General features: G+C 46.2%; 1 protein-coding gene across 1 annotated transcript in view; it reads right to left on the bottom strand.

Annotated features, from left to right (window-relative positions):
- Positions 1 to 24,783, bottom strand: part of wnt5b (wingless-type MMTV integration site family, member 5b) — a 46,016-nt gene that overhangs the window by 11,848 nt on the left and 9,385 nt on the right. Inside the window, exons 2-5 of the mRNA XM_079552513.1 lie at positions 18,822 to 18,961; positions 15,692 to 15,779; positions 15,447 to 15,606; positions 4,791 to 5,083 (exon numbers count right to left, since the gene is read on the bottom strand). Of these exons, the coding sequence (XP_079408639.1) occupies positions 4,791 to 5,083; positions 15,447 to 15,606; positions 15,692 to 15,779; positions 18,822 to 18,937 (657 nt within the window). The 5' untranslated portion in view covers positions 18,938 to 18,961. The remainder of the gene's footprint in view (positions 1 to 4,790; positions 5,084 to 15,446; positions 15,607 to 15,691; positions 15,780 to 18,821; positions 18,962 to 24,783) is intronic.

Raw genomic sequence — 24,783 nt, 5'->3', positions numbered from 1 at the left:
TAATGAATACGATGGTGCTTTTATTTTGGTGTGCTGGATCGAAACAGGAAGTCAATTTGGATTCAAATATCAACATTTACAAATCATATGAAATGAAACAAGCCAATATAGTTTGCATTTGTAGCATTATTAGACTTTTCTAAAGATTGTGCCCAGTTTTCTTTAGTTAGGCTGTTTTTGTGATGTTTATAGTTTCACTTCCTTATTAGACCCTGACAGGAAGTGACATAGAAGAAGGTAAACAATGTTAAACTGTTGCCGTGCCGACCCTGTTACGTCCATAGCACTTCCGGGTCCTAGCATACCGGCTAATATGCCCCTAAGAAAAACAACAATCAGTATTTCTGGAACTCAACAGGGAAAAACTGAACCTACTTCTTTCAGAAATATTGATGTTGTTTTAAAGAGTTGTTTTATAGTTTTGCTATGGAATGTTAGCGCCTCATTCCAATCCAACCGAGTGAAGCCATAAGCCACGCCCCCACAAATTCTGATTGGATGTTCATTCCAAATGCAGCTTTTACAGTTGACAATTACAATTAGTTTGGACGAGTCACAAAGCCACATTTACCACTTTCCATCTTTAGGAATATGTCTAGTCAATATTTGGTTTATATAACGAGAACTAGGTTTATTACTGGTTATAAACATGATGACATCACCCAGAGAAATGAATGGGAAACGTGATGTCATTTTTTGTAATAAAAATGATGTCACGGGAATCCAAAATCTTATTGAGCAAAGAAGAAATTAGGGCTCGGAATACTTGGATTGTATCGCAATACTTTTCACTGCTTATTCTTTTTACACATTTAAAGGTAAACGTGTTATTTACTGTATCGGATCGTGACAAAAGCCCTATAGAAAAGTTATTATGGATATCTGTTAATCTATTATGGTTTATACGAGTGAAAACTGAACTAGAGATATCTGTGTTCCATGTCTGTTTATCAGATGTTAAAGCTGGAGAACGGCTGAATAAACATTTATGTCAAAACAACACAACAAGGTCTGTTTTTTTGCTGTGTTTACAACAGGAGACAAAAATACAAAAATATATCTACTCTACAACAAACACTCAGGGAGCCCAGCTTTAAAATGGTCTTGCCATAAATGCATCTGATTCCCACCTGGACGGGGCCTTTCTGTGTGGGGTTTGCATGTTCGGATGGAAATTAGCCAATAAATAAAAGAAATAGGTATCGTGTTTAAGGAACTGTCCTATTTAGAAATCCAACTTTACTTTCCTATTCACGTGCAAAGGTAAATGGTCTCAACTTACAAAGCACTTTTCTCCCTTCATCAGGCCCAAAGCGCTTTACAGCAGGATCAGTTCACTCTCATTCATACACCAGGGTACCAGGGGGGTGTAGTGTCTCTCACCTGCCCGCCTCATTGTTCTGGATGTTCATGAGGGTGTGGGGGTGTAGTGTCTCTCACCTGCCCGCCTCATTGTTCTGGATGTTCATGAGGGTGTGGGGGTGTAGTGTCTCTCACCTGCCCGCCTCATTGTTCTGGATGTTCATGAGGGTGCGGGGGTGTAGTGTCTCTCACCTGCCCGCCTCATTGTTCTGGATGTTCATGAGGGTGCGGGGGTGTCGTGTCTCTCACCTGCCTGCCCGCCTCATTGTTCTGGATGTTCATGAGGGTGCGGGGGTGTAGTGTCTCTCACCTGCCTGCCTGCCTCATTGTTCTGGATGTTCATGAGGGTGCGGGGGTGTAGTGTCTCTCACCTGCCTGCCCGCCTCATTGTTCTGGATGTTCATGAGGGTGCGGGCGTGTAGTGTCTCTCACCTGCCTGCCTCATTGTTCTGGATGTTCATGAGGGTGCGGGGGTGTAGTGTCTCTCACCTGCCCGCCTCATTGTTCTGGATGTTCATGAGGGTGCGGGGGTGTCGTGTCTCTCACCTGCCCGCCTCATTGTTCTGGATGTTCATGAGGGTGCGGGGGTGAAGTGTCTCTCACCTGCCTGCCTCATTGTTCTGGATGTTCATGAGGGTGCGGGGGTGTAGTGTCTCTCACCTGCCCGCCTCATTGTTCTGGATGTTCATGAGGGTGCGGGGGTGTAGTGTCTCTCACCTGCCTGCCTCATTGTTCTGGATGTTCATGAGGGTGCGGGGGTGTAGTGTCTCTCACCTGCCCGCCTCATTGTTCTGGATGTTCATGAGGGTGCGGGGGTGTAGTGTCTCTCACCTGCCTGCCTGCCTCATTGTTCTGGATGTTCATGAGGGTGCGGGGGTGTAGTGTCTCTCACCTGCCCGCCTCATTGTTCTGGATGTTCATGAGGGTGCGGGGGTGTAGTGTCTCTCACCTGCCCGCCTCATTGTTCTGGATGTTCATGAGGGTGCGGGGGTGTAGTGTCTCTCACCTGCCCGCCTCATTGTTCTGGATGTTCATGAGGGTGCGGGGGTGTAGTGTCTCTCACCTGCCCGCCTCATTGTTCTGGATGTTCATGAGGGTGCGGGGGTGAAGTGTCTCTCACCTGCCTGCCTCATTGTTCTGGATGTTCATGAGGGTGCGGGCGTGTAGTGTCTCTCACCTGCCCGCCTCATTGTTCTGGATGTTCATGAGGGTGCGGGGGTGTCGTGTCTCTCACCTGCCCGCCTCATTGTTCTGGATGTTCATGAGGGTGCGGGGGTGTCGTGTCTCTCACCTGCCCGCCTCATTGTTCTGGATGTTCATGAGGGTGCGGGGGTGAAGTGTCTCTCACCTGCCTGCCTCATTGTTCTGGATGTTCATGAGGGTGCGGGGGTGTAGTGTCTCTCACCTGCCCGCCTCATTGTTCTGGATGTTCATGAGGGTGCGGGGGTGTAGTGTCTCTCACCTGCCTGCCTCATTGTTCTGGATGTTCATGAGGGTGCGGGGGTGTAGTGTCTCTCACCTGCCCGCCTCATTGTTCTGGATGTTCATGAGGGTGCGGGGGTGTAGTGTCTCTCACCTGCCCGCCTCATTGTTCTGGATGTTCATGAGGGTGCGGGGGTGAAGTGTCTCTCACCTGCCTGCCTCATTGTTCTGGATGTTCATGAGGGTGCGGGGGTGTAGTGTCTCTCACCTGCCTGCCTCATTGTTCTGGATGTTCATGAGGGTGCGGGGGTGTAGTGTCTCTCACCTGCCCGCCTCATTGTTCTGGATGTTCATGAGGGTGCGGGGGTGTAGTGTCTCTCACCTGCCTGCCTGCCTCATTGTTCTGGATGTTCATGAGGGTGCGGGGGTGTAGTGTCTCTCACCTGCCCGCCTCATTGTTCTGGATGTTCATGAGGGTGCGGGGGTGTAGTGTCTCTCACCTGCCCGCCTCATTGTTCTGGATGTTCATGAGGGTGCGGGGGTGTAGTGTCTCTCACCTGCCCGCCTCATTGTTCTGGATGTTCATGAGGGTGCGGGGGTGTAGTGTCTCTCACCTGCCTGCCTCATTGTTCTGGATGTTCATGAGGGTGCGGGGGTGAAGTGTCTCTCACCTGCCCGCCTCATTGTTCTGGATGTTCATGAGGGTGCGGGGGTGTAGTGTCTCTCACCTGCCTGCCCGCCTCATTGTTCTGGATGTTCATGAGGGTGCGGGGGTGTAGTGTCTCTCACCTGCCCGCCTCATTGTTCTGGATGTTCATGAGGGTGCGGGGGTGTAGTGTCTCTCACCTGCCCGCCTCATTGTTCTGGATGTTCATGAGGGTGCGGGGGTGTAGTGTCTCTCACCTGCCTGCCCGCCTCATTGTTCTGGATGTTCATGAGGGTGCGGGGGTGTAGTGTCTCTCACCTGCCCGCCTCATTGTTCTGGATGTTCATGAGGGTAAGGGGGTGAAGTGTCTCTCACCTGCCCGCCTCATTGTTCTGGATGTTCATGAGGGTAAGGGGGTGTAGTGTCTCTCACCTGCCTGCCTCATTGTTCTGGATGTTCATGAGGGTGCGGGGGTGTAGTGTCTCTCACCTGCCTGCCTCATTGTTCTGGATGTTCATGAGGGTGCGGGGGTGAAGTGTCTCTCACCTGCCCGCCTCATTGTTCTGGATGTTCATGAGGGTGCGGGGGGGTAGTGTCTCTCACCTGCCTGCCTCATTGTTCTGGATGTTCATGAGGGTGCGGGGGTGTAGTGTCTCTCACCTGCCCGCCTCATTGTTCTGGATGTTCATGAGGGTGCGGGGGTGTAGTGTCTCTCACCTGCCCGCCTCATTGTTCTGGATGTTCATGAGGGTGCGGGGGTGTAGCGTCTCTCACCTGCCTGCCTGCCTCATTGTTCTGGATGTTCATGAGGGTGCGGGGGTGTCGTGTCTCTCACCTGCCTGCCCGCCTCATTGTTCTGGATGTTCATGAGGGTGCGGGGGTGTAGTGTCTCTCACCTGCCCGCCTCATTGTTCTGGATGTTCATGAGGGTGCGGGGGTGTAGCGTCTCTCACCTGCCTGCCCGCCTCATTGTTCTGGATGTTCATGAGGGTGCGGGGGTGTAGTGTCTCTCACCTGCCCGCCTCATTGTTCTGGATGTTCATGAGGGTGCGGGGGTGTAGTGTCTCTCACCTGCCCGCCTCATTGTTCTGGATGTTCATGAGGGTGCGGGGGTGTAGTGTCTCTCACCTGCCTGCCTCATTGTTCTGGATGTTCATGAGGGTGCGGGGGTGTAGTGTCTCTCACCTGCCCGCCTCATTGTTCTGGATGTTCATGAGGGTGCGGGGGTGTAGTGTCTCTCACCTGCCTGCCCGCCTCATTGTTCTGGATGTTCATGAGGGTGCGGGGGTGTAGTGTCTCTCACCTGCCCGCCTCATTGTTCTGGATGTTCATGAGGGTGCGGGGGTGTAGTGTCTCTCACCTGCCTGCCCGCCTCATTGTTCTGGATGTTCATGAGGGTGCGGGCGTGCTCGGGGCTGCCTCTCGGGTAGTTCTTCTCCCTCTCCCTGGCGTCCACAAACTCGCGGGCGAACCTGTACCCGTAGTGCACGTTGTCCCCGCAGCCGCCCCACAGCCAGTCCCGCGGCAGGTCCCGGGGTCGGGCGGCCCGGCTGCAGCCACACGTGGACAGCTCGCCCTCGCGGCAGGCCCGGCTCACCGCGTTGACCACGCCGGCCGCGCTGATGGCGTAGGTGAAGGCCGTTTCTCTGGAGCCTGAAAAGTGGGGAGGGGGGGGTTCAAAGTAAGTACAGAGTGTAGACTTTCTACAACTGAACTCGGACAAAACTGAGATCATTGTTTTTGTCCCACAGACACAGAGACACAGTGTTATCAGTCGCCTTCAGTCTCTCTCTCTCTCTAAAACCAAAAAATCAGGTCAGAAAGTCTGGGAGTGATCCTGGACTCAGACCTGAACTTAAAACAGCCACATCAGAGCAACAACATCAGCAGCTTTTTACCATCAGAAAAACATTAAGATCAGAGGAACAGTGTCAAAACCAGACTTAGAGAGACTGATCCATGTGTTTGTCTCAGCAGGTTAGACGACTGTAACGCCTGCAGAACATCCAGAACCAGGAAATACGAGCATATTAGTCCAGTGCTCCGGTCTCTGCACTGGATTCCTGTCACTCAGAGAATTGGCTTGTTGCACAATGTGGCTACGCTAGTTCCTCTGAGCTGAAGCTGTGGGCGTTAGTACTTCCTGTCCGTATTAATTTCCATTAAGATTAGCTTAGACCTGTTCGAATCATCGTATTTCCTAAAGATTCTGTGGTGGTCAGTGAGTTCCTGGTAGATAATCACTTCCTGCAGGTGAACGAGTTGCTGTACAGTGTTAATATTTCCGTAAAGGAGACGTCTATGTTTATAAGGATCAGTAAGTTTGTCTTGAAGCTAAAGGCTAACATTCATTTCATGCATTATACAATTTAAAATAGTACCTTTTATAAAAAAAGAAATATATAGCATGTTAGCCTTTAACTTCAAGACAAACTATCAATCCTTTATGATCAGGTGTCTCCTCTGAGCTCGTTACATCAAGATTTGAACACACAGTAAATAATCATCTACTGGGAAGTCACTGCCAACCACATAATCTTTAGAAAATATGATTATTATTCCAGGAAAATAATACAGACAGGAAGTACTGGCGCTCACAACTTCAGGTCAGAGGAACTAGCATAGCCACACCGTGCAACAAGCCAATAGACTTTAAAACAGCTCTGCTTCTGTACAAGTCTGTTCATGGTTTAGCACCAAAGTCCATCTCTGACATGTTAGAGCCGTATGAACCATCTCGGGCCCTGAGAACCTCAGGGAGGGGCCTCCTGGTGGTTCCCAGAGTCAGGACTAAACACGCTGGAACAGTCTTCATGAGGATGTGAGACAGGCCACGACTCTGACAATGCTCAAACCCAGGCTGAAAACAGTTCTTTTTGCCCGAGCATTTGGCACTGAAAGTATGTTATCTGTTTTCTGGCCTTTTTACTGTAATTATTTTCTATGTTGATGTTTTATGGATTGATTTGATCTGCTTTCTTGTAATTTTATCTTCTGTATGAATTGTGCTCTACAAATAAACTTGCCTTGCCTACACTGTCTCTATGCAAGTCGGTCCCTGAAGGCTTTCCACATTTCTACTTTCCCTGATGAGAAATGACTGCGTGACTCATAATCACTTTGAAGAGAAGATGATCTGTAGGCATGAGCTTAGGGTGGAGAAGGTCCTAACCCTAACCCTATGAACTTCAACCATCACTGTTTGAGTTCCTGTGGACTCCCAGACCAGGGAAGCAATGGCCAAACATGCCCACAAGCATCACCATCTCTTTATTTTATTTGATCAGTTGGGTTTTTCAAGCAAACCCTTCACAGACACTTGGTGGTGGTACATCTTAGGTAGCCATGGCTGCCTGATGACTTGAACCCTAACCCTAGAGTTTTTTCCTGATCTGATCAAGATTACTTTGCATGTTTGAAGACATTTCAGACAAAGTTAATCTCGCTTGAAATAAGAAGGTAAAACTGCTAATGGGATCAGAGAGATTTTCTTACCCCATTGGCAAATAACTACATTTATTTACCCACATATTGATATTTTGATAGAGGAACCGATATCTAAAGTACTAAATGTATATCAGTGTGGTTGTGTAAAAGTGATTCTAAAGCATCTCTGGAACTGGAGCATGATTTACCAAACTTGACCTCACAAATGTTGCCATATCAGTTCTAACAAAGACAGCAGTCTGAGCTTTAATGGGGCGGCTGCAGTTATTTACAATGGGGTTTTACTGAGGTGCATCTGTGCGTTTGGTGCCGTCCTGGTTAATCCCTCGGCCACATGGCAAACAGACACACCCCCCACTTGACCCGCTAATGGACCGGTCTGTCCCAGCTGCTTTGGAAGGATGTTGGGTCGTTCTTTATATTACTGATCGTCTGTCTGAATGTTCATGTCATGTCTGCACTGAAACACACATCATTACGCTCGTGTTTCTGTTTCAGTTATTACTCGCTGCGGTGAATGATTTACCAGCATGTAATTAGCTGACTCCCTTCTGTGAGGTCACTGCCCCGAGTCAACCAGGAGAGGACAGGACATGGGCTAAACCAGATCGAAACCACGACTGAGCCGGAGTCAAGGATACGATGCACAAGGTCAGAGCCGAAGGTCTGAGCTCCTCACGATACGATTCGATACGATTCGATACGATTCGATACGATTCGATACGATTCGATACGATAACCTCACGATTCGATACGATAACCTCACGATCTGCCGATACAGCGAGAACCCAACAGAACAACATGCGATGTGTCACTATGTTCAGTTTAGAATCATTTTTAACAACGGCCTGAACCAAAGACAGAGTCTCACGTTTGGCTTTATCCAAATCTAAAAGCTTCTCTAAACCAATGTCAAAATCAAAAACAAGAAGAAAATGAAGATGAAAACCAGCGAAAAAGAGCAACAAAAATGTGACAAGAGCACAATAAAAAAGTGTCAAACATTAGATGTGAAAGAATGTGAACACGACAACAACGTGAGGAAAAAGATCAGTTTAGCTCAATTTAGATTTTGTAGGTCTTGCAGTGGCCTATAGACTGAGTGAGTGAGTGAGTGAGTGAGTGAGTGAGTGAGTGAGTGAGTGAGTGAGTGAGTGAGTGAGTGGTGATGGTCAGAGGGGCCAATGGCACAGACTGGTTGCCTCGCCTGAATAATGGCTTGTGTAGCGATTTGAGAAACTTGGAAATACAGGCTTGTAAAGCGCAATACAAGTGTTAGCCAATGTTATTATTGTGATTAACTTTAAAAACAACTCTGCTTATTATATATTATATATATATTGTTTATGGCAGACATTTGTTTTCATGTAGCTTCGTCTCAAATAAATAAGTTTAAAAAATGACTCGGGAAAATGGGCCTTGACCGTCTGGAGTCAGTGACGTCACATCATTTACATTTAAATAAAGGAAAACCTGAACCTAATCCTTATGATTATAAACACGACCATTAAGAGTAACTCATTCTGTGTGATATTTGCTCCACTCTGTCCATGATGTTCACCATTATTAGCCTCTGCTGACGTGCTGGTGCCGGTTTGTTGTTACACATGCCCCTGTTGCCATAGCAACACGTTGGGAAGTCAGTTGCTTCATAAAACAAGGAGAGTAATATCTGTTTCTAAACCTTCTGTCTTTTAATAGCACCGTTTTTGTTTGTTGTTTTCCTGGAAAAGCCACTGATTGAGTCAACTGGTTCAGATTGTGCACCGCCAGAACCGGCTCAAAAACTGGAGCTGCCCCAGAACCAGAACCAGCACCAGAACCAGAACCAAAACCAGAACCAGCACCAGCACCAGAACCAGCACCAGCAGCAGCACCAGCACCAGAACCAGAACCAGCAGCAGCACCAGCACCAGAACCAGAACCAGCACCAGCACCAGCACCAGAACTAGATCCAGCACCAGAACCAGATCCAGCACCAGCACCAGCACCAGCACCAGCACCAGCACCAGCACCAAATCCAGATCCAGCACCAGCACCAGCACCAGAACCCGCTTGGTGGGAAAGGCCAAAGCAGTGAGCGCTTCATTGTCTAAGCTTTGTGAACTGTAGCCGTAAGTTCAATTATAAATGTCTGGCCACGTCCACAACACATCAGAGCAACTAAACTGTGACAGAATGTCCATGAACACAAAGATGAGATCACCAACAGATCACTTTTTGGGCCCTTTGGCTTTAATATTAGGACATGTAGTGGAATTAACATCTCCATGGAGACGAGCTGGAGACGTCCCGCTTCCATGTTGTTCCATGAAATGTTATGAATGGCCGTGAATAAGAACTTACAAAGGTCAGATCCAGGGTCAGATCCAGCTGGACTAAAGGTTACACACATTCATGCTAGGGTTAAAGATTTTTTATCAGAGGGAATTTAAAGGAATAGGCCACCGTTTTTACATACTAAGATATGCTCTTACCTCACTTTAGCCGAGTTAATATATCCCCGTCTGGTCTTTGTCCGTGCGCTCACACATACGCAGCCTCTCCCACATGTCACATAGCTCCAAAAAAGCTCACGATAGAAGCTACCAAGCTCTTCCACGTGTTCCCTATTTAAATAAAGTTACGTGAAGTGTTTTCAAGTATATTTACACAGAAATGTAGCACGTCGATTTTATAAGCAGATAAAAAGGGGGACTATATTGTGAGGCGTAATGATACGAGGAGTAAAACGTCCGCGCAGTAACTCCTAAAGACTCCCCCACTCACTTCCGTCAATAACCTTTAGGAGTTACTGCGTTTTACTCCTCGTATCATTACGCCTCACAATATAGTCCCCCTTTTTATCTGCTTATTAAATCGTCATGCTACATTTCTGTGTAAATATACTTCGCATGAAAACACTTGACGTAACTTTATTTAAATAGGGAACACGTGGAAGAGCTTGGTAGCTTCTATCGTGAGCTTTTTTGGAGCTATGTGACATGTGGGAGAGGCTGCGTATGTGTGAGCGCACGGACAAAGACCAGACGGGGATATATTAACACGTCTAAGGTTAGGTAAGAACATGTCTCAGTGTGTAAAAACGCTGGCCTATTCCTTTAAGATTACTATTTTGTCCGAGTGAACGGCCACAATGGGGGGAAAAGCCAATGATGTTTTTCTGTGGTGAGTATGTTGAGAAACACTGACGCTTGTGTCGATCAGGCCATGTTAATATAAATATATCAAGACAAAATGACCCACAAACCGTTTTCCCTGCAGCCTCTTTCAGCTTTCACAGTTTCGCGCGTAAATGCCTCACATCTGGGATTGTGCGCGCGCCACTTTGTCCCGGTCTCGCTCATATTAGCCCGAATCAACACTCGCCAGACAGTCAGGCAGGTATGCGCGCGCGGGGCGTGGCGCGCGAGCCTTTCTTCTGCCCGGTTTATCTCTTATGGCCGCGCACATTATTCAACAGCCGCGGAATAAAAGGAGCGACGCGCTTTACGAGCGTGAGCGCGCACTTCAGATCACAGGGCCGGATCTGCCGACTCCGTGTCAGCTCATCAGCGCATTTCAAAAGAGGAGCCCGGGGACAATGGGCCCGCCTCACACCTCCGTATACAAACCACAGAGAGGGAGGGGGGGGGCAGGGGGACAGAGGGAGGGGGGGCAGGGGGACAGCGAGGCAGCGATCCGCGGAGACACAGAGCGCACAAAGTTACACCTCGTCTGAGCGCCCGCAGCGGATCTGACACGTACGTGTTGATGAGGCTTTCCCACATCTCCCGCTGGGAATTAGCCAGAACGAACATATACAACCCGCCGCCGCTGCCGCTGCCGCCGCCGCCGCTGCCGCCGCCGCTGCCGCCAAACTCACGCGCTCAAGAGAGAGACCGGCATCTCATCCATTTACGCACGGCGTTGCGCAAATGCGTAAAGGTGGAACGAACGGTTTGGAGCTAATGGGCAGATCTAGATGTGATCGAGAGTTTTCATGTTAACCTCTTAACTCCCACTTAGACTGAGCACATTTTCAACAGTTTGGCTTCTTCAAAGAGCGCCAAAATAGCGATGAAAACGAGACATAAACGAGGGTGACAGTGCGGCAAAAACGTGCCAGTAAAAATCAACAAAAACGCAAAGGAAAGTTACAAAAAAACAAAACATGGTAAAAATGCAAAACGAAAAAGTGCTAGAAATAGAGCAAACAAAGTGACAATGCAGCCTTAGCTTTCAAATGCGGCGCACAGGCCCAGAGGAACTCTCCAGTCAAGAAGCTTTTAGAACATGGAGAACATGTGCTTGGTTAAAAGACACAACTTTGGGCTTGTTTTATAATTCAATGGTTCAGACGTGTTTCACTGATGGAAACGCTGCAGAAAAGCCACAAAAGGAGAACAAAAAAAGTGACAAAAACGCAATGACAACAAGGAAACAACACGAGGAAGAAGATCCGTTTTATCAGGGCTTAGCTTTCAAGTAAAACATGGCCTGTTGAGAGTGAGGAGTCACGTGCCAAGTGTGTGTGTGTGTGTGTGTGGGGGGGGGGGTCTGAGCCGGTCGGCCATGATGGTGGTGCACTTGTGTCCCGCCCCCAGAATTTCATGCATTCCTCAAATTTCAAAGCACTTTAATTATTGCGCATGTATGAGACGGATCGAGGAAGACGACGAAGAAAAGGAAGAAAGTAAAAATCAGCCAAAGAAAAGGAACCTTAGAGGAACAAGCTCGTACCGAAAACACAGCGGTGTTTGGAGAAGCTCGCGGACGTCCAGAACATCGACCCGTACGAGCTCCCAGAGCGGCTCAGAGACCTGGAGCATTCACCTCCGTGCACACACATGAACACAGCAAATGACCTTGTGTTTGGTGTGAGTTACTACACGACACAGGAGTTTAAAAGCCACAAGTCTTTGGAAAGACTTTCTGCTGTGGGTTCAGGACTCGGCCTTTTACAAGCCTCCAGCTGCTGAAAACAGCTGTACTGGCAAAAGTCACTTTCCTCACATGCGTTTTAGTGTGTTGTAACTACATGGCCTTCAGCAGACACTTCTGGACCAAAATGATGAAGTAATAATTCTGCTGTGTCCTGTTCTGTATCCCATGTGTATCGTGGGAGGTTTTGGAGCAGTGACTTCCAGGCCAAACCATCATGGCGGAGAGGGGGGGGTCGGGGGGAGGGGCTCTGCGCCATGACGACAACTCCTCACTCTCAGTTGGCTGCAAACTCCAGTCGAGAAGCTTTTAGATTTGGGTAAAGCCAAACTGGAGAAGATGCACTCGGTTAGGGCGGGGCTTAAGAGGTTAACAATCAATGCTACAGCTCAAAGCACAAAACTTTGCTCTGCTTTTTGTGATAAAATTGCACCACTGTAAAAGTCCCAACATTTAACCTTCATATTTAGAAAAACTTCATTTTGATTGAATCCAACAGTCACATTTTCCTTTGTCATATCTGCAAAATGTAGTGAAAGTTCTCAAACAGAAACAGGCAAAGCACTGATATAAATAACATCTTGTCATCAAATTAAATTCTAGTTATAAATGACGCCACAAGCCAATAATGTTCAGCCAGGTTTTGTTTAAACGGTCACATTTACAACAACTATCCCAGGATGGGACAGTTCCATATGTATCCAAGGATAGAACAGGGACTCACTCATGGCCTCAGTGAAAGGATTATTCATGTCTTCCATTGTTTAGACGGATGAGCGTGAAGGAGAAACATCTTCAACTCAAACAACCAAGTCTAGTTGACGGCTTTGAAAACCTCTGACGTGAAGCTACAGCAAATAACAAACACTTCTGTGCTTTATAAGCGTAAGATGATTCAGATTCAGATAAAACCACAGTGGAAAGAAGGTGCACGTAGCTCAAAGTGCACTGTCAAACATTCATTCATAAAACAGAAAAAAGACAGTCTTAAGAAGTTTGTCTCCTCAAAAGCCTCCACAGTAAAAGCTTCTTTCCACGAGCTGTGAGGTCTTTGAGTGGCACACTTTGATCCAGCTTCATTACCATGATTTGTCATTTTAAACTGTACTGTGACCTCTTTTAACTTATTAACTATGTGGTTTGTTTTTTGAAGTGCTACACTGGAGATATTCTTCATTCACAGGTCAGTGACGGTCACCATGGAGACCAGAAGGAGAAGCTGCAGCTCGTCCCGGGAACCTTTCAGAGCCCGTTAGCTGCTCAGTGTATTTGTCCTTTAGCCGTTAGCATTTGCCCGTTAGCCTGCTCAGTGTATTTGTCCTATAGCCGTTAGCATTTGCCATCACACTTCGCGAACTACGACCGATCCAGATGTTGTCAACCCATCGACCACATTCAGGTCAAAGCCTCGTTAGAAATCATTAGTGAACGTACAGACCTTTCCAGATTTTATGTTAGACACAAACTAGCATATAGGAAAAAGCGTCTCTGAGCTAAATGCTGAATCAAATTCAGTTTAGTTTCTGCTTAATGTGGTGTTGGATAAAAAGGACACAACATACCCACCCTCTGTCTGGCTTATATTCTTTTGTATGGGGATGGAAAATAAAGTTTTAAACCGGCTGACAAAAAGTACACATTTGTAGGAATAGGTTCAAAAGGCTAAAGGCCTTTCTATGATGACTATGATGGTAACCATAGCAATAATAAAAACAGTGTTAGCGGGGTTAGCTAGCTGAGCTTGTAAGGCAAGGCACATATATTTATACTGCACATTTCACCCAAAAGGCAGCTCAATGTGCCCGTACAGATGCATACTTCTGTTACATACATGTGAACTGTGAAGCCTAGCCCTATATTTAAGTATGGCCTCCTCATGGCAGTGATGTGTTGTTTGCAGTTTCTTGATCATTAACATATAGAAAGATGGTTTAGTGGTCTTTGGATGTGTATCCGACACCACAAAACGCAGAAAGTTAGTATGTTTTAGCATTTAGCTCTTTCAGATGCTAATTCATATCTAAAATGAAATCTGAACATGTCTGTACATTCATTAATGATTTCTAACCTCACTTAAAAGTGCTCCATTAGCTTAAAACAATTTGATCTTTGATAATGTAAGATGTGTGAAGGCTGAATGCTAACGGCTATAGGGAAAACACATAGAACAGGCTAACAAACGCTGAAAACTTTCCTGGACACCATCAGTCCCTTCGATCACCACACACCCACTCACACAGCGCGTCCACACCGAGCAAACCAAGCCCACACAAGGAGCCGGAGCATCAGCCGGAACAGGCACTGGAACCCTGGATCAACACTTTCATCGACCCTCAAGGACGACTCAGAGCTCACACAAACACTTCTCACTCAGTCACATCCAGTGTTTACTATGACGACATCTTAATTTACTTTTGCTTGTTAGACTAAGTCAAACAATTATCTTTTAGTTTCAGCCTAACATTTCAGATGAGTCAACAAATGGAATCTCGTTCTACATTTTATGAGGCTATATTCATAACCTGACTTATTATATTATTTACTTATTGGGACTGAAGTATCCACATTGTTTACAACATAACAACAAATCATCAGCATCATGTTTATTGTAAAGCCAGTTTTGTTGTATGTCTGTCTTATTTTACCAGCCAAGGGATTATATAGAAATCGCAAACAGCTTAGGAGACAATGGGCAACCTTGACAAATGCCTCTTTTTAACAAACATGATTCAGAAGTTTGGGAGCTCTTCACAAAGTTACTAAATTGTACTGGCAATTCAAATGTTTCAAGCACAAATAGGACCATTCAAGGCAGTCAAATGTTTCATGCAGCTTCTCCACATGAACAAAGCATTTGGTGTTGACTTTAAATTATATGAGGCTTTTTCAAACGGTGTCACTGGAAGTTCACATGTTTTTTGTCCCTTCTTTTCATTTTCATTAGGTTTTAATTGGCTGGTTGCACAATGTGGCTACGCTAGTTCCTCTGAGCTGAAGTTGTGGGCGCTAGTACTTCCTGTTTGTATTCATTTCCATTAAGATTAGCTTAGACCCGTTTGAATCATCGTATTTTCTAAAGATGTGAGTTCCTGGGAGATGATCATTTACTGCAGGTGAACGAGGTGCTACAGTGTAAGTATTTCCGTAAAGAAGACGTCTATGTTCATAAGGATCAGTGAGTTTGTCTTGAAGCTAAAGGCTAACATTAATTCCATGCATTATACAATTTGAAATAGTGCCTTTATAGCATGTTTGCCTTTAGTTTCAAGACTAACTATCAATCCTTTATGATCACAGGCGTCTCCTCTGAACTCGTTTCATCCTACATCAAGATTTGAACTCACTGCCCACAACGTAATCTTTAGAAAATAAGATTATTATTCCAGGAAATGAATACAGACAAGAAGTACTGACGCTCACGACTTCAGGTCAGAGGAACTAGCATAGCCACACCGAGCAACAAGCCATTTAAATGGGTTTAAAGTTGACAAAAAAGTATGACAAGAATATTGCTTTAGTCGACGGTAGAAACCTACAATATCACTTTGACTAAATGAACCCTTTTATCAAAAACAGTGTGAGTGATGCTGAAATCTCACAGCTCTACGCTGGACGCCGTCTCGACACTGAGAACGAGCCGACTCACCGATGTGCATGATGCGTCCGAACACGGAGGTTTTGTCCACGGTGCTGCAGTTCCACCTCCTCTGTCTGAACTGATGCTGGCACTCCGTGATCCCGGTCTTGGCCCCGTCTCCGATGTGCATCATGTGGTCCTGATACAGCTGGCAAAGTTTCCTCTGACCCTGCAATGGCGTCACACAGCAAGAATAGATATCGTAAGATGGCACCGGATATACTCGGCTGGTGTTGATTTTCGATGGTTTCTACCTGAGAGAGGCCGGAGAGCTGACTGCAAAGAGGCTGAGCTCCGATGATGTACATCTCCGGGCGCTGGATGGGCGTCATGGCCATGGACCTGAGACGGGAAGAGAAATGCAGTCTATGAAGTTCATGTTCTGGGGTGGACGTAAACCTATGTCGCGCTACGAGGGAACGTCAGTGTCGGAACGCAAAACAACAACTAAACTCTGACAAAACTGAAAAAGCCCACAGAAACAAAGAGCAAGAGCATCAATCAATACAGTTTTGTTTGTATAGAACCGTACAACAGCCAAAAGGGGCAGGAGACGCTTTTCAAAGTCAAAACAAGAGTCACAAACATCAATAAAGCAGTCGGGTCAGGGGCTAAGTGCTGAAAGCTCGTCCCGGACATTGCTTAGATCAGAGGTGCACTGTCTAACCCAGTGATTCTTAAAGAGGGGGTGTTCTGCTTTAAAGAGGGGGTGTTCTGCTTTAAAGAGGGGGTGTTCTGCTTTTGTCAGTCCCATAGCACCAGTCTATATCTCACTACAATGATGACAAACCTTCTGTTGGTCTGTAAATGCAGTAAATTAGAATAACTGCCTTGTATAAAATGTCTCTCTCAAAATGGCTGTAGTGAATGTCTTGAAATAGGCCTCTGTCTCTTTAAGAACCTCTGAGCCTTTAGACACGCCCCCTCCACACGCTGTCTGTGGCATCAGTGGGGAGGGGGTTCTGCTGAGGAGCAGTGGTTGGTTACTCGGCTGGTGACCAAAGCTCGGAGGCGTCTCCAGGAGGTGGGGGCGTTCCTAGGAGGACTCAGGCAAACCTATCCCTAAAATGGCCGCCATCAGAGTTTTTACAGATTACTCAGAAATACGTGAATGTGCCAAGGCAACACTTCAGCCATGTTTTTAATGAGGGAGTGACAGAATAACAGGATGGAAAGCTGGAAAAAGTCCATTTTGCAGAACACCCCCTTTAACCATAGGGCCGCCAGCGCCTCCTTCAGAGCCGCGGGGACGAAACACTTTTGCACCTTTGGGCCGTGTGGGCTGTAGAGCCGCACGACGGATCACTTTGAATTAATGTTCCTGAGGATATTCACTTGCAGTACACTCTCCAGCCACTAGAGGCAGTCGTGCGCTTGTCAGTATGTGCCAAAAAGAATGAGTCTTTCCAAGTCTGGTTTAGACACGAAACCAGACTTGGAAAGATGAATTCATGCATTTGTCTCCAGCAGGTTAGACCAGGGTTTCCCGCCCACTGTAAAATATTATGACTATTTATAATAAAGACCATTTAAAGCATGGTTTAATGATGTTACTTTGGATTGACTTAATCACAATAAAACAGCAAAACTAAGTCTGTTAAAAAAGTCACAAAATTATCTTCGACCCCCAATTCAGAGCCTCATGACTCCACTGTGGAAGCCCCTGGGTTAGACTGCTGCCTGCTCACTGGCCTCTGTAAACACAGGTTGAGACAGCTGCAGTGCATCCAGATGCTCGAGCTCTGATCAGACCCAAGGAATACGACCAGATTAGTCCAGTGCTCCGGTCTCTGCGCCGGCTTCCTGTCGCTCAGAGAGTAGAGTTTAAACAGCTCTGCTTGTTGTTACACGTCTTTCCACGGTTCAGCACCAAAGTCCATCTCTGACATGTTAGAGCCGTATGAACCATCTCGGGCCCTGGTGGTTCCCAGAGTCAGGACTAAACACGCTGAGGCTAAAGCTAAACTCTGGAACAGTCTTCATGAGGATGTGAGAGGCTGAAAATAGTTCCTTTTAGCTGCATATGACACTGGAGGTTATTATCTGCACTCTCTGCTTTAAATGTAATTACTGAATGATTATAGTGATGCTTTGTGGATTGATTTGATTCACCTTCTTGTAATGCAAGGGTGAGGCACTTTTGTGAAAGAAAGGTGGAGTTTTAATGTTCTAATCTAAACAAAGGAGCGGAAAGAGACACTCAGCAGATTGCCAGGGTGGGACTCAAACCCACAGCACTGAGGACAGAAGAGTGTGAGGTCCGTCGCTTCTAGATCTGTCCCAGATTTGAGTTACGGATTTCAAGAAGTTTGTCCATGGTATAAATTAAGAAAACAGTGCAACAAATAGCTATAGAAAAACATGACAAAATGAGATTAAAAAGAAGATGGAAAAATTGAAAACAACGCAAAGAAAAAGATCGGTTTGGATCAGCTTTGTCGGTCTATGCACCTCGTTAAGGCGGATAGTAAGAGGTTAAGACTTGACTGTAGGTGACGGTGGCTGAGGCTGCAGTTCTGTCCTGCAAACGTTGTGAGTTCGAGTCCTGGCTCTTCATCTCGTCAAGTCAAAATCTCTCCTCTGCGTTTGACCCATCCTCCAAAGACGCTGGGGAAACCTGTCAGGTTCAGTGCCAGGTCTCCAGCTAAAGTAGGTTCAGATTAGCCTATGTCCACAGTATGGTCTTTGCCCGTCACATCCCGAGCCAATCAGGAAACAATGCAATAAACAAAATTTAGTTTAAAGCAAAACCTGGATTCTTAAAGGCGTTTACAGAGTCCAACAAATGTGACTTAACCAAAGGGCAAAACACTTTAGTTTAAACTACATAGCGTTTCCTTAAAACTAATGCCCAAATGTTCCACTACTGAAGTTTAGTTGACACAGTCTGAAATATGGCACTTCAGGGCAAAAGGCCGAGCTGTTTGGTGGAATTATCCCACTTTTTACACCTAATGGCCTGATGATCGAACAATGTGGGCGTCTTATAACTCTTGCTCTACACTCGAAGAAACCGTCCCTTTAATAACTGGCCCAGTGGCTAAATTCAACTTCTGTAACGTGTAAACCTGTCCTGGCTGATGAGGGGGAGCAGCAGGCCGCCGCGCGCCATTTGGGCCGCAGGGTAAATATTGTGACAGAGCCCTCACATTTGTCCCTTCGGCGTTAGTGCCCTTCCCTGGCGAGAGGGACATCGCGGCATGACGCAAAACAACCCCCCCAAAAAGCGCAACGAACACGACAGACAGCGCGACTCTCTGTTGATGCTTTACAGTGCACGTGCGTAAAAGGGTTGGAACGTAAGGTCTTAGATTGACGACTCTAAACACACCGACAATGACAGAAATCGGCGTTCACGTGACATTTGGAGAGCGTGTAACTCACCACCACGAGCTGGCGTCCACGCGCAGCCGCTGGGAGCCGCACGTGAGGAAGGTGAGGGTCAGCAGGAGTTGTCGGGCCGCGCCGCTCGCCCTCCGCCGGACCGGCCTGGGCTGCATTCTCCGCCGGGGACTGGTGCTCCGCTGTGGGGACATGGCACAATGAGGCACCGACGTGATGACGCGCTCCTCTCCGCGCACGGTCTGCCCAAAAAACGTGTCCCAGTTTTGGAATAACCGAGTGGATAAAAGCACACACTGTTAAACTGCCATGTGATGACCCAGACTGGCTGTCGAGGGGGATGTGTCCAGTTTGAAAGTTCAAACAGCGTGCGTAAAAAGGGACGATGTGGTGGTTTTACGCACAGCCGGCACAGAGACACTAAATCGCTTTCCTCTCAGGATATTCCTCAAGCGCGTGACGAAGTGAAAGCGCGCGCCTCCGCAGTGTCGGTGAAACAAATCAAAGATCACTTTGAGCTGAAGCACCTTGAGCGTCTGTGGCTGCGCTGCGCTCTCGCCGCCGTAAAGTCTCCTTCTGACTCAACCCTCACTTCGTCTCGACCCCCCCCCCCCCTTACCCTTCCACCCCCACCCACCATCACCTCCCCGTCGTCCTCCGCTTTATGGGCCCGAACATCAGATCTGCGCGTGAGCGGAGCGGCCAGAGCTCGGCACCTGCAGCATAATGTCAAATATCATACACTTAACCTCTTATTCCCCGCCGTAAACGAGCGCATTTCTCTAGTTCGGCTTTACCCAAATCTAAAAGCCTCTTGACTGGAGCAAACAGCCTATAGGTCTGTGTCACGCCTCATTTGAAAGCGACACAATTGATCTAAATGGATCTTTTTCCTCGCATCAAGTTAACTTTTTATTTGTTTATATCATCTCTCTTCTGTCCCTTTTTTGTTGCCTCTTTGTCAACATTTCAAATCTCATTTTTCGACCTGTTTTTGGGTCTTTTCTCGTCAATTTTTCATCACGTTTTGTTTCTCAAGAAGCTTTTAAATGTGGTTAAAGCCAAACCGGAGAGAATGCGGCCGCCTCGTGCGTCGCTTTACGCGCGGAGTGGTTCCGTGCGCCGCCCACACGATGGCGCACGGCTGAAGACGCACGGCTGAAGACGCACGGCTGAAGACGCATGGCGCAGGGACGGGGATGCCTTGAAGTGCCCAAACCAGAGGCAAACGGAGATGAAAGCCACGTCGCTATTACCTTTACTCTCGTGTATTCGGGCGAGAACAGACACGGCGTGACCTGTTGCGTAAAAAAAAGCCAAAACAACAGACCCACGTGTCATTGTTCCCGTTGTTTATTCAGCCATCCAGCCTGACTTTGACCCAATACTCGCCCCGGTGTGTATTGAACACAGCCAGTTAGGTCACTCCGCTATTGTCATGCAGAGACGGGAGAGACATCCGACCATCCGCCACCAAACACCTCCCCAGTACAAGGGGCTTACAAGCGCTTTCACAGATAACACGGGGCGAGTCAACAGCGCAGATAAGGATATAGGTCCTAAAACAAACTCCCGCGCATGTTTGTCGCAAAGGATGGGCGGCTCAAACAAAAAGGCAACGCGTTAACGGCGCGGGATCGATACAACTGCTGTGCGTAATCGCGCGTAAACCTGTTCACCAGCTCTTGATAGACCTTGATCGGTTTCAGGCTTTGTTTGACAAGGTTTTAGGCACAGCTTCAGGAGATCAAAGGCTACCTGACAATAAGTTACAATCAATGAAGAATATGAGTCGAGACCATTTACCATTTGGTTATTTTTGCTATTCTGCAACGTCTTGGTTTCCAGCCTTTGGGCCAGTGCAGCGCCTCATTCGAAAGCTAAGACCTTGTAGTTTCTGAAAACAGCCCACCTGAAAGATCTGCAGGGGACAGGTTTAGGAGAGACTGTTCTTCAAAGCAGGAAAGATCTTGGGGTCTAATGATTGACAAAGTGATGCCAGAAGTTTACACCTGGCTCTGTCTTTTACTTTAGGTTCATCTCCACAACTGGCCATGGTTTAGCATTCAGTGCCCTATTTTACATGGGAAATATTCTCTGCGTAATTTGGCTTATTTATGTTGGGTCCACAGTTACGCCTCCAAAATGTGCTCCACAGACGGGTTGTTTACAGATCAGCCGCTTGGACGTAAGGGTTAGGTTTGCGTGCTTTATATCCATGGGCCCCCGGGGGTCATGGCCACCTCCGCTCCTCTTTCGAGACGATCGTTGAGCCAGATCAAAGGGTTGACCGCACACCGACCCGCGCGCGCGGTTTAGTCTTTGGCTCAACGTTGTGAATAAGAGGTGAGGAAGGGTCGGACAAAACAGCTTATACTGTCGGCATCGCGTCACACAAGGGGGCGTGGCCTCGCCGAGGGTGAAGGAAGTATCTTTTGGAAACGCAATGTTTCACTCCTTTTAGTTTTCTGGCAGAAAATAAAGTTATATATATTTTTGCTCCTGTCCGTGTCTTTGTATCTTTATTGGGTGTAAACTATGTTGATAATTCAGCATTTGTTAAAGTAGCCAATAGTTTAGGAAAATGTAATTTATTTTTGTTTCCCCTTCAAGTGCTTCAAACATGACTATGGGCTGATCCGAAATGAGCGGATTGGTAAGAGGTCAGTCCGCCAATAACCTTCCAGAAGATGAACAGCAGCTGTTGGTGATGTCACCTCCCCTTCCCCTGGGTAAGGACGGTCGAATTGGGCAAATGCTGCTGAGGCAAAAGTTCACGAACTGCATAGATGTAACAGTCGACCCCATGAAAGGTTCAGGATCAGGAGCTAGAGTCGGGACATAGAGGCTATGGCCGTTTCTCAATCAGTGCACTTGTGTGTACTTGTGTGTACTTGTGTGTACTTGTGTGTACTTGTGTGGACTTGTGTGTACTTGTGTGTACTTGTGTGTACTTGTGTGTACTTGTGTGTACTTGTGTGGACTTGTGTGTACTTGTGTGGACTTGTGTGTACTTGTGTGTACTTGTGTGTACTTGTGTGTACTTGTGTGTACTTGTGTGTACTTGTGTGGACTTGTGTGGACTTGTGTGGACTTGTGTGGACTTGTGTGGACTTGTGTGGACTTGTGTGGACTTCTGTGCTCGTGGACTCGTGAAACGTCATCACGTGCGGCCCAAGTCCTGTTCCAATTCAAAGTTCGCTTCTCAACAAGTTCGCTGTAAATCCCCGGATGAGAACTTGCTCCGCCCGTTTTACCCAGGATGCATTAGAGTAGACTTGTGCGTCTCCGCCAGCTATATTTCCCACAATCCGTTTGGTTTTGAGCACGTGGCTCACCGCGAGCCCCTGCCTGCAGCGGCCCCTCCTCCTCACACCGAGCCACTTTCCACATAGCGCCTTATTTATTGGCTATAATTGTAAAAATAATGTGAAATTGTGTAAAATGTAAACATTTATTTTTGTTTATTGCAAAAGTGTATAATTTATGTCTTTAAAAACATATTTCCACTTCGCCTGCAGTGTCACCCTTTTAATTTCACATGAGGTGATTTAATGTTCTAAAAGCTCACAGCCCTGTGTTCAGGAGCGACTTCCTGTGATGTCATCGAGTTCACTCGTTCCAAACACTGAAAAAGCCGAGTCCAAACTCGTGAACTCCTCAAGTCCGTTCTCCGAGTCTGCACCCGCAAGTCCGTACCCCGGAGTTCACAAGTACGGAGTCTGCACTCTGCCCTCATGCCCCCAGAGACGCCTTCTGTATTCACCTTATTCCAGAGGCTCGCGTGGGCGTCGCCATGAATTGTGCCCGCCCCTTTTCTCTCCTATTAAGTAACATGGGACTGGAGAAGTCGTGATAAAATCAGTCACTGCACGAAAACAAAGCCGTTTTAACAGTGCAGAGAAACAGTGCAGTGTCGACATGTTGGTTTAAGTGAATATCGGACATTTTACACAAATCAATCGACTAAACATCAGGTTTTAGTGGTGAACGTTTTCCCTCGTTCCCCGTTTACATGAACGGTGTCAAGACAACAGAAGTCATGAGACAAGGCAAAAAGAGGAGAAAGTGGGCGGGGCGGAAACATTTATTGAATAAAGAAGCAAAAATGCAACAAAAGAGCAACAAAAACATGACAAAAATGTGTGATGAAAACACAACCACAACAACACAAACAGAGCAACAAAAAGTGACGAAAGTGTGGGACGAAAACGCACCAAAAATGCAGCAGAGAAAAAGAAAAAAGTGATGCTGGATCAGGGAACCCCATCAGGAAGAAGAAATGTATATATTTATATATGTATATACAGTATGTGCTAGTTTTGAGCATAGATTTGTACCAACTCTTATTCAATATCTATTAAAAATAAAAATAAAAATAAAAATAAAAATAAAAATAAAAATAAAAATAAAAATAAAAATAAAAATAAAAATAAAAATAAAAAATAATAATAATAATAATAATAATAATAATAATAATAATAATAATAATAATAATAATAATAATGACCAATTCCTTTAAATAGAGTAAATTATTTATGGGGGCCCTGAGGGATGGCTGGGTTAGGACAGTTTGAGAATTCTGCTTTAAAACATGACGTCATCAACAAGTAAAAAAAACAACAAAATGACAAACTCCTTGTTTGTTTTGAACATTGCAGCACCGTAAAGTTGGCACTAAAATAAAAGATGATGATGATAAAGTCCCTGCACGCGCCCTGAGCTGTGGATGTGACGCACCTGTTTGGACACAAGGGGGCAGAGATGAGCCGCAGTTCACACGGCGACTGAACAAAAGGCTGCAATGAGAAGAACTCTTTACCACGCACCTTAACCGAGCACGTTTTCTCCGGCTCGACTTTACCCAAATCTAAAAGCTTCTTGAAAATAGCGACATAAACGAGCTGTAAATGAGGATCCCAAAAAAGCATCAAAAGAGCAACAAAAAAGTGATGAAAAAGCAACAAAAATACAACAGAAAGAAAGATGACGGCGCAAGGAAAAAGCTTAGATCTGTTCTGTAGGTCTTAGCTTTCAAATGAGGTGCTGGGTAGAACTGAACGACTGCCATTGTCATCATGGAATATGTCTGTGCCATCAGGGAAGAAGTCCACATGTGGATGGATAAGCAGGTCATGCAGGTAAACGGACCTTTTTGGCTCAGAGTTTCACGTAAACGTCCATCAGTTCCTGGACATGGATGCGCTGGATGAAGGGGTGCGGTTTTCAGCGAGGGATGGGACAATAATGACATTTTAGGTCATGATAATGTCGGCCAAAAGACTTGCCATTAACCATACAATATTTGCCTATGGTTTCAAAATTTCACTGAAACTTGCAGAAATTATGGGAATTGGGAACTGAAACATTCCTCTTCATTGTTTACTATAAATGTCATATTGGATGAGACCTGTATTTCAACAAATTCAACTCTTTTACAGTAAATTAAAAGTATCGAATGAAAACCAGCTGTACTTTTTGTAGCTACAATCAAGTGAAAGTCATTGTTGCTGGTTTTATAACGCAGCCCTTTATGATAGATCTGTAAATGGACATTATAGCCAATACCAGTGTTGATTTCACAATGGGAAACAGCTCCAAGAGAAGGGCTTGGTACCGTTTTCCAATATCAGTTTTTAAACCATACTTGGTTTTCGATCCTGACAACTGAACAATACTTTTTTAAACACCTATATTAAACTATTTCTCATGTAGAACCATAAAACAGATTGAAAATGTTAATTTATTCATTTTCCTTCCATTTAAAGCAGTACTACTATAACTCGTGCCCCTAGAGGCCATGAGCACCACTGCAGGTGTCGTAGCAAGTGAAGTTTTTTTTACGCATTAATTGTCCGTGAGAGTAAATCCTGCACTGACAGAAAAGACAAAGGGACAGAGGGAGATTGTTCATCCTGTTACACAATGGAGATCATTTTTGTCACTCAAACTTGGCTGTAAATACTGGTTAAGTGGCGCTAGCTCGCAGTTAGCTTTTCCTGTT

Source organism: Gobius niger, assembly GCF_951799975.1.
Source record: "Gobius niger genome assembly, chromosome: 2".
Lineage (NCBI taxonomy): Eukaryota > Metazoa > Chordata > Actinopteri > Gobiiformes > Gobiidae > Gobius > Gobius niger.
The sequence above is the reverse complement of the archived record's forward strand: the minus strand, read 5'-3'. Positions and strand labels throughout refer to the sequence as shown.